The following is a 10,710-nucleotide window of genomic DNA, read 5'->3' as shown; positions in this document are numbered from 1 at the left end:
AAAAAGCACATTAACCCTCTATGTAATGAGTCATAACTGTGACTGGACAAAAGAAAACACCAATCTCTCCAAGAAGGGCATTAACCACCTTACCTACTTACCATTATTATTATCTCCTGAAAACTGCTGGGCACACAAAGAGCTCTGCTGCAGGTGCCTTAACCCGTAAGATATTTTTTAAAGTGCTCCTTCTTTGTGGCCATTTAGGTCACATTTGTCCTTGTTGCTAATTACTTTGCTGTGGAATTTTAAAAAAATTCTAAATTGAAAATCAGACTTCGTTTTTCAGGACTCCGCCTCCATTCCGCTGTCACACCTTGACCTCCAATTTATGGGTTCCCAGGCGTTTTGCCATTGCCAGCACTTTTTAAGTTAACCTGCACTTTCAGCGGGCTTGCTTGAATTTTGCTTGTTAGCGGTTATTTTTTATAGAACATACGTGTCCCATTTCCGGTGATTATAGCCTTCCGCGGTGGCCAGGTATGACCATACGTTCTACAGGGTCCCATCCATCCAACCGGACTAGAGCGTCCTCTATCCCTGAGGATTCGAGCGAACGCGCGCCGCCCCCACCTGCGCGTTCCTTCCGGCAGGCGCGCGCGCTCGCGACTCCACTCCTGACCCGTTACTAGGAGCAACGAAGAAAGTTGCAGTCGCGTCCTAGAGACGGCGCGCTCCCGCCGCCTCTCTCCCTCTGACCGCAAGCGCGCGCGCCAGCCTGTAGCTGGTGAGGGCAACGGCGCGAGAGCGGCACCGGGCAGGGCGCGAGAGCGGCACCGGGCAGAGCGCGAGATCCTGCCCCTGCAGCCATGCCTCCCGAACCCGAGTGCGGCAGAGGAACCTTTCCCACCCTGCCCCGCCTGCCCGAAGAGGGTGAGTTAGGGGGAAGAAGGGAGATTGCTTTCCACTATCTGTTCTAAAGTTACACGTCCCAGCAATCACAGCCTCTCCTCCGGTGAGGCTTCAGCTTTCTCTGAAGGAATGCTGCCTGGACCCTGGCATCGCCAATGAATTAAACCAAACGGCCCTCCTTGCTGTGGACGTGAATGCATCTTTCACGTTTCCTTCCTAATCGCCGCCACAGCAGACATAACGTTTCACAGGGTATGGAGTCATCTTAGTAACCTTATCACAGAATGGTACTGAGTTTCATACTATAAGGGCTTGCTGGTTTAGCTTAAAGTTCTCATTCAAATGTGCAGTACTGAGCGAATAACTTTGAAGATTGGAAGCTAGATGTGTTGTTTTTGTTATATTTTTGGTCTGGTTTGACTACAGCTGTCTTCTTGACGTATTGTTTCTCATTATTTAGATCTCGTTACAGACACTGCATGCAATACTTACGCATGGCAATATACCCGAACCAGACAGGAGACTCTCGATTTTTGTAGCAAAAAATGTTTTTTTTGTCTGTTTCCTTACTGAAATAGCATGTCCATCAATATAAGTCAATGGGTGAAATTAATTCTCCCGATTTTTTTTTTGATTCCCCCCTTTCCTCTTCTAAAATATTGGCATTTATGATTATACGCTACCTAGTCACCCTGTGCTCAAGATTAGATGGCTTTTTTTTGTCAATCTCAGTTACCTTGCGTTTATTGGTGGCTTTCTTTCTTCGGTACTGTGTTTGTCCAGGAGCTTTTTGGTTTCCCCTCGGTAGATTGGTCTTTCTCTTTGCATATCGCCTGTGTGACGGCTCTGTTGCTCCGAATACCAGGAGCGTAGCTCCACAAAGGTGTTTGGGTGATACACCCCCTTAAAAAAATGTATGCTGTAGCAAATATTTGGATACAAGGGCCTTCAGTTGGGTAATGTGAAGTGTCTGTGGATTTCACCTGGGATTTTTACATTCCTACACTAACAAAAGCACACAAACTCTCTCGTCTATGTATGAAAGGCCTTAACAAATGTTGATTCGTTTGAAAAATATTGTGTTTTAAGTACACCTAATAATCTGCACTCCTCTCTTTCCACCGCCTCTTAAGCACCCCTCCTGTCCGGCTTCTCTTGTAATGTGTTTTAACAAGATGTCCCAGCTTGATTGTTGAGAAATCTGAAGCTCACCCCCGCACACACCCCCAATCATACAGCCAAGCTACGCCCCTGCCGAATGCAGGAGCTGTGTTTACTGGTAAGGTTAAACTAGTTATACTCACAGCCTACTCTATTAGCATCTAACATTAACATTTCAGAAAAGTGCTCCTTTCTGGTTATTGAATTAACAGTTCCCCATTTGTAGTATGTCATAAGGTAATCTACTTATAGGAATTAACAAAAATATAAAATTACACTACAAAGCTCACTAAGATTATGGAGGACGCTGTTTGATGCCCTGCGAGTAAAACAGGCATTGGCAATGCCAGTCGCTCTCCCCTGTGTGTAAAAGTAAAGTGTGTTTTAGTGTCTATGCTGTAAAATAATATACACACTATTACTAATACAAGATTGAAAAAACTCTCCAGTGTATTCCTTTAATTTACCACCAAGCAGCACCTATTGTCATTGACAATGCTTGTTTAAAACAGACCTAGTGTGCACTCTGGCTTTACCCAGGAGTAGAGTATCACTCTCTCGCCTAATGTGTTGACAATTTGATATATTATTCCATCTTCCAAGGGGTACATCCATTGGAATGGCTTAGGGACTATTTTATGTCTGAAAAGTGCACATATTCTTCACTCTGTCAGATCTTTATATTCTATATTTATTATATATCGAAACTTTTTTCCAGCATTTGCATATCAAATAGGGCAGCCTTTAATGTGCCAAATTCCCTTTGTGCATGAAAGAGATGTAAACAGAATTTGTGAATGCCTGTGTTTATGCACATTGAAGCCAGAAATATTGCTCGTGCCAATGCTTGTTTCTAAAGTGCAATCCGTACTATCCAAACAAGCGTCCCTTGTGAACCATACGTGCAAATGATGATTCTGTTGTTTAGGGACGATGATTATAAAAGTGCCTTTATTGTCCACGTTGCTCATCATCTGCTTTCGTTCCCCAACGCACCTTCTAGTTCTGCTGCCTTATTAAAGGGAGTTGTGATGATGAGCATTTAATGGGGTATCCTCTTCTCTTAATGGATTTTAACTTCCCCTTATTCGTTTTATACCTTGTCTTGCTATCCTTGATGTCCTGAAGTAACCACAATGCTTTGCATCTTACAAAACTCCCTAATAAATAAACAAATTATACAAAAGTCTGCTTTAGTGAGCAGTGATTTTATCAGTGGAACAGTAAGACCATGGCATGGAGGTATTACACAAAGCAATACCTCTTGGACAGAGTGATGTTGCTCCGTGGTGTCACCTCAAGGGAGTTGGCTCTCTCAAAGGGTACATGGGACTCCCAGGCATATTCCAACGCTCGGAGGTTTCATGGGGACCCACCTTTGCCCCTGCTTACAGTGTCCTCATTTAGATCCATCTGAAAGCTGTTGTACATGTGGGTGTTGTATGCCCTTGCAGATCTAGCCCATGATTCCAATACGGTATGCAGTCTTTGTAGTTTAACAGTCTTCCAATACAGCAAGGGAGTCCCTGAGGTAGGTTAAAGGTGCTTTCATCGAGTAGGACCCCGCTACTCTTTGTGACATTGGACCTACCCTCCACCCCTGTGATTTACCGTTGCCCTTCGTTTGAAGAGGTCTCGCTGTTCTTGTTTCACTGTACATATCTGGCTTCGCAAGACCTCCTGGCCACTTTTGAATCCTTTCCCGTGTGTTTCCACCCGGGACTTAGTTTTTTCCGTTCAGTTATCTCTGTGCATTTAGGATATCGCTGACTGGCATATTGCTTCTGATAATAAACCAGTATTTGTACTCCCAGATCTTCCCCACATTGTTCTTTACGGAGACTTGTGCCCTGAGGAAGGTGAGACCTGTAATAGGTCTGACACCGAAACGTACGTCGGCACTACAATTGAAAAAACCTGGCGGAGTCAACCACATATGGCCTCTTCTTATCATTGACTGTCTTTTGGCCCATTGCTTTTTTCAATCCTTCCCTCTTGACACTTGTTGAATGTTTTGACATTACTGAATAACCTGTATAATATGCTTTGGTGAAAAGATTTGGACATAATTATCTGTGTCCCAGGAACACTATTTTGCTTTTGTGGCTGTTCATTGAATTATGTGGTTTGTCGCCTGCAGTATGAAAATGTTTTTTATTTAAGCTTGAATGACTGGATCCCTTAGGATCAGGACAAATGTGATTGTGTGAATGTGGAATATGTGTTGTATGTTTGTTTGAACGCCTGAATGACCAGTGTGTGGGGAATTGCATGTTTGCCTTTATGTTTCTTTGATGCTAATTAAATTGTACATATAACAATATTGATTAAAGAGTTTATTTATGGCCCTACACCTAAGAAATGTTGTGCTTTGAATGTTTCCTATAGGGAGGGAGTCTGTATCCTTGGTGACCTTATCAGCACCTTATTGATTTAATTGGGTTGGAGACACTTTTGTGTATTGTATTGGTAGTTTAACAGGCCATACCTGTTTTGCTTTGGGATGACCCAGGGCAGGGTCGGATTGGGATTGAAAATCGGACCGGGCACACAAAAAAAAAATCGCCCCCCATTTGCATAATGCCTGTCCTCAAATCACTGCTTCAGCGTAATTGCATTAAAAAGGAGGGGGGCTTAAAAAAATGCACGCATTAGTTTACACTGGTGAAACACACCTGAAAACAAGTGAGGCCACTTCTACAGAAGCCCCCTGCCCCGCTCAGTATGTGCATACATTAATGGGCCGGCCAGCGGGGCAAAGGGAGTGATACCTCTGCCTGTTGCTAAATCGGGGGGAGGGGGTGGGGGGTTGTAAGGAGCGCCCATCTGCCTGCAGAAAGGCCACTCAGCCACCCACTGGGCCGCTGGAACAGCCACCCACTGGGCCGCTGGAAAATAGAGACACCGCCCAAATTGGCCCCAGACTGCTCAAAAAAGCAGCCCACAGCAGGATTTCAGGCACCGGCCCCTCGGGCATTGCCCGAGTGCCCGCGTTACCAATCCGAGGCTGACAATGGGGTACTCATGGCCAATCTACCTACCCGTCGATCAGTGATAACAAATGGGGTCTCCTACTGTTGGTTATTTTCCCTAGCGTGGTCTTCTCATTTCATGCCAGAAACTTCTATCTTGAGGTAAGATACCTACTAGTAGGCAGAAGCTTCTGTGATGAGGCTTCTGATGGGTGTATGCTGCATGTTTAGGACAAACATGGTTATCATTCACTGAGAGCCAACAGCCTATTGTGGAAGGAGCAGTGGGAGTGAGCAGTGTTCTTCTCACAGAGAGTATCTCCACCCCAGCTGGAGCACACCTCTCAGGTCTGCTAGATGTGCCACATTCAGCCTTATCCCTTGCCTTTTACTGAATGCCAAAATGTTGTTATGCCGCCTGTGCGGTAGGATGAAAAATGAACAGATTTTGCTCGACATTTGGATGTATTTCTGGGTGGTATCTGTGTCCCTCCCCAAGACTATCTACAAGGTGTGGGTATTTTAAAAAACATCCCATGTATTCCCGGTTAAGGGGCCAAAGAGGCTCTTTCGGCTGGATGTGGGGCGCATCTCAATGGCCTCCTCTAGTGATGTTTTTATTCTCTTTTGGCCCATCATGTTTTGAACTTCCCGTTTTACCTTTCAGTGCCTCTAGTTTTGTCAGAAGGAAATATATGTGCAATTCCTAGCTGCAAGGGAGAAACTGCCCAGTGAAAACGAAATATTGCCTGTCAGCCTACAGCTGTTTTGGAAATTCCATATTTGACAGTCCTGTGCTATTTTTTTTAAAGATGCAGATCAAATATTTGATCTAATATTTTTTTTGCCAGAGAGGGGCCTATTCACCAGATCATTTTGTAGAATGTAATGTAGTACACCAGCAGTCCTACTATGCATACTTACAAATACTATTCACAGAAGGCCCATTTTGACAAAGGGGCTCATTCACATATGCATTGTTGAGTATGCTAAGTAGTACTCCAGTAGTACTACTTCGCATACTTCTAAATGCAGTTCACTAAGGTACATGTGGAGATTTCCATCTTTGTCTGTCCTCTTACCTTGGGCCCAATTCACAATGCAATTGATTCACAAAGATTTACTCTGTGATCCTAAATTCCAACAGTACTACAAAAGTGTCAGTTCCAACTCACTAAAGTTACACCCACATCTACTCCAGGGGTACTACTCCCAGACTACTACTGCAACCAAGCCTTGGAGTATGTCATACACAGCAATTGGCCACTCACAGCTGCTACAAGGGAATCACATACAAATCGCTGGAGGCATGGAGTAAGACTTCCCACACAAAGTTCGACACCTAAAACAAAATAAAAGGAACAAGCATTTGAAATGCAATAGGTCTCGGATTTATTTGAGTTAGAGCTAATGGCATTGTAAATGGCAATGTCTTTTAGCCATGTGTTATGGAGTGTATGAATGTGGTGTGTAGTGGAATTATGTGGTTTGGATTGGAATTGTTCACCCTACACACTGTTTACCCTGCACACTCACACACAGTTCACCCTGCACACACGCACTGTTCACCCTTCACACACGCACTGTTCACCCTGCAAACACACACTGTTCATCCTACACACACACACTGCTCACCCTACACACTCTCACACTGCTCACCCTGCACACTCTCACACTGCTCACCCTGCACACTCACACACTGCTCACCCTGCACACTCACACACTGCTCACCCTGCACACTCACACACTGCTCACCCTGCACACTCACACACTGCTCACCCTACACACACACACACTGCTCACCCTACACACTCACACACTGCTCACACTCACACACTGCTCACCCTACACGCTCACACACTGCTCACCTTGCACGCTCACACAATGTTCACCCTGCACGCTCACACACTGTTAACCCTGCATACTCACACACTGCTCACCCTGCACGCTCATACACTGCTCACACTACACACTCACACACTGCTCACCCTACGTAATGCGAAAATACCTAGCTCTGCCCTTTGGTCTGTGTTTTAATCGTACAGTAGGTTGTGAGTAGTTGTGCTTGATTGGTTGAGGCGTCCCCTCCTTCCTGCTCCCCTCACTGAGGGCAGGCTGCCTCAATGAAGCTCCCAAGACACGTGTTCAGCTGTTCTTTGTTTTAGCTTCTGTGTATCAGTGCACCGTGTAAGCGCACAAGCATACCCTGCTCTCTCTGGAACAGTCACTCTGCACTCTGCCCTCAACAGCACTCTGCCCTCAACAGCACTCTGCCCTCAACAGCACTCTGCCCTCAACAGCACACAGCACTCTGCCCTCAAAAGCACACAGCACTCTGCCCTCAACAGCACACAGCACACTGCCCTCAACAGCACACAGCACACTGCCCTCAACAGCACACAGCACTCTGCACTCAACAGCACACAGCACTCTACCCTCAACAGCACTCTGCACTCACACAATGTTCACCCTACACGCTCACACACTGTTAACCCTGCATACTCATACACTGCTCACACTACACACACACACACTCACACACTGCTCACCCTACGTAATGCGAAAAGACCTAGCTCTGCCCTTTGGCCTGTGTTTTAATCGTACAGTAGGTTGTGAGTAGTTGCGCTTGATTGGTTGAGGCGTCCCCTCCTTCCTGCTCCCCTCACTGAGGGCAGGCTGCCTCAATGAAGCTCCCAAGACACGTGTTCAGCTGTTCTTTGTTTTAGCTCCTGTGTGTCGGTGCACAAGCATACCCTGCTCTCTCTGGAACAGTCACTCTGCCCTCAACACTCTGCCCTCAACACCACTCTGCCCTCAATAGCACTCTGCCCTCAAAAGCACACAGCACTCTGCACTCAACAGCACACAGCACTCTGCACTCGACAGCACACAGCACTCTGCACTCAACAGCACACAACACTCTGCCCTCAACATCACACAACACTCTGCCTTCAACAGCACTCTGCACTCTGCCCTCAACAGCATGCACTCAACAGCACACAGCACTCTGCCCTCAACAGCACACAGCACTCTGCCCTCAACAGCACTCTGCGCTCTGCCCTCAACAGCACTCTGCACTCTGCCCTCAACAGCACTCTGCACTCTGTCCTAAACATCACTCTGTCCTAAACATCACTCTGTCCTAAACAGCACTCTGCACTCAACAGCACTCTGCACTCAACAGCACTCTGCACTCAACAGCACTCTGCACTCAACAGCACTCTGCACTCAACAGCACTCTGCACTCAACAGCACTCTGCACTCAACAGCACTCTGCACTCTGCACTCAACAGCACACAGCACTCAACAGCACACAGCACTCTGCACTCAACAGCACACAGCACTCAACAGCAGACCGCACTCTGCCCTCAACAGCACACAGCACTCTGCCCTCAACAGCACTCTGCACTCAACAGCACTCTGCACTCAACAGCACTCTGCTCTCAACAGCACTCTGCTCTCAACAGCACTCTGCTCTCAACAGCACTCTGCACTCAACAGCACTCTGCACTCAACAGCACTCTGCACTCAACAGCACACAGCACTCAACAGCACTCTGCACTCAACAGCACACAGCACTCTGCACACAGCACTCAACAGCACTCTGCACTCAACAGCACACAGCACTCTGCACTCAACAGCACACAGCACTCTGCACTCAACAGCACTCAACAGCACTCTGCACTCTACAGCACTCTGCACTCTACAGCACTCTGCACTCTACAGCACAGTGCCCTCAACAGAACACAGCACTCTACAGCACTCTGCACTCTACAGCACAGTGCCCTCAACAGCACTCTGCACTCTGCCCTTAACAGCACTCTGCACTCTGCCCTAAACAGCACTCTGCACTCTGCCCTCAACAGCACTCTGCACTCTGCCCTCAACAGCACTCTGCACTCTGCCCTCAACAGCACTCTGCCCTCAACAGCACTCTGCCCTCAACAGCACTCTGCCCTCAACAGCACTCTGCACTCAACAGCACTCTGCACTCAACAGCACACAGTACTCAACAGCACACATCACTCTGCACTCAACAGCACACAGCACTCAACAGCAGACAGCACTCTGCACTCAACAGCACACAGCACTCTGCCCTCAACAGCACTCTGCCCTCAACAGCACTCTGCCCTCAACAGCACTCTGCCCCCAACAGCACTCTGCTCCCAACAGCACTCTGCCCCCAACAGCACTCTGCCCCCAACAGCACTCTGCCCCCAACAGCACTCTGCCCCCAACAGCATTCTGCCCCCAACAGCATTCTGCCCCCAACAGCACTCTGCCCCCAACAGCACACTGCACTCAACAGCACACTGCACTCAACAGCACTCTGCACTCAACAGCACACAGCACTCAACAGCACACAGCACTCTGCACTCAACAGCACACAGCACTCTGCACTCAACAGCACACAGCACTCTGCACTCAACAGCACCTAATGATTATAGAGTGGTCTGTGTTCCGGTTTGTACGGAGGACACATGGGTTGGCGACAAAGGGAAAGAAGGAATGGAAAGCAACAAAAGTGCCCAAACGCCTTGGATGGCATCCCTATGAGGCAACAGGGGCCTCAGAGAGGCTCTGTGGCACTGGCATAGGTACAGTGTACAGGGGCCACTTTTTACAGACGCCTCACCTTGAATCCAACTGGTACAGAGTTTGAGGAGGATAGCATAACCTCACAGCAATCACACAATGAGTCAATGGAGATCCCAGGATTGAAACTGAACATCGGGCCAACACTGGGGTTTAAGATGCCAAGGAAACAAAGGCACAGGTGGGATTAAATGCACAGAATGCTCGTACATTTATTGTTTAAGCGCTGAGGTATTTCACAGGTACGGAGTAAGTGTTAGGAGGCTCAGGCAGGAGTTCACTTCATCCAGTGTGTTCTCTACTGTGTAACCCAGATACCAGGCTAGAGGTAATTTGTTAATGCTTTTGCAATAAATTATAAAAAACACACCTCTGAGAAGCCCTCAAGACCCATTCCAATAATTTTTTTAAGTACCAACATTTTTTTTTTCATTTGAAGCACTGATACCCAGTACATACCCAATACAGGAGATAACAACAATATTGAAGTAAAGTAAAGGACTGGGATGCGGCCGTGCAGGAGGGACTAGCACAGAGTTCAGGTCTGGGAAGGTTAGTGACGGAGGACGAGTGTCTGCTCACAGGTTGGAAGGCGTGTGGGGCCCTTGGCTTTCTGTGGCTGAATACATGATTTTGTTTAGTTGTGTCTAAAGATGTGTTCCTGTCCGTAGAGCCTCCCCCTGCACCCGAACAACGTGCACATAATAAATTATTATCTTGAAATAATATCACTGTAAGTAATCTCTGTGACACCCCCCATTTCTCACATGTGGTCCTGTTTTAGATCTAAAATAACCTTTTTTATGGATGTTGCGTTAAAGCAAACATATTTCTCTGCAAATTGTCTGTAATCGACACTCACACACACCACTCAGAAAATTAAATCATAGGAAAACGCAATTGAAAACAATCTGTTTAAAGAATTTTTCTGGGGCATCAGGGCAAGGTCTCTGCAGAACAAAGCTGGGTGGAATCAGTGTGCGCAATATATAATTGTACTACTGTGACTGGTATGGTAGAATTGCTGCAGCTGATACAGTGGAATTCTTGATCCGGAGTTCGTTCGGCTTCTTGCCTGTTCCTTTTTAGGTACGAAGTACGCATGCGCTAGCAAAATCTTATGTCTTGC

General features: G+C 46.9%; 1 protein-coding gene across 3 annotated transcripts in view; it reads left to right on the top strand.

Moving 5' to 3' along the window:
* Nucleotides 1-725: 725 nt before the first annotated feature.
* CCDC81 (coiled-coil domain containing 81) overlaps nucleotides 726-10,710 on the top strand; it is a 241,687-nt gene continuing 231,702 nt past the window's right edge. Inside the window, exon 1 of one of the 3 annotated variants that reach the window (XM_078658440.1) lies at nucleotides 726-873. In XM_078658440.1, the coding sequence (XP_078514566.1) occupies nucleotides 810-873 (64 nt within the window). In that variant the 5' untranslated portion in view covers nucleotides 726-809. The remainder of the gene's footprint in view (nucleotides 874-10,710) is intronic. The other 2 variants (XM_078658441.1, XM_078658439.1) reach the window with 2 other exon arrangements.

The sequence above is a fragment of the Lissotriton helveticus genome, chromosome 8 (assembly GCF_964261635.1).
Source record: "Lissotriton helveticus chromosome 8, aLisHel1.1, whole genome shotgun sequence".
Lineage (NCBI taxonomy): Eukaryota > Metazoa > Chordata > Amphibia > Caudata > Salamandridae > Lissotriton > Lissotriton helveticus.
Note: the sequence above shows the minus strand (reverse complement) of the source record. Positions and strands in the feature narration are given on the sequence as shown.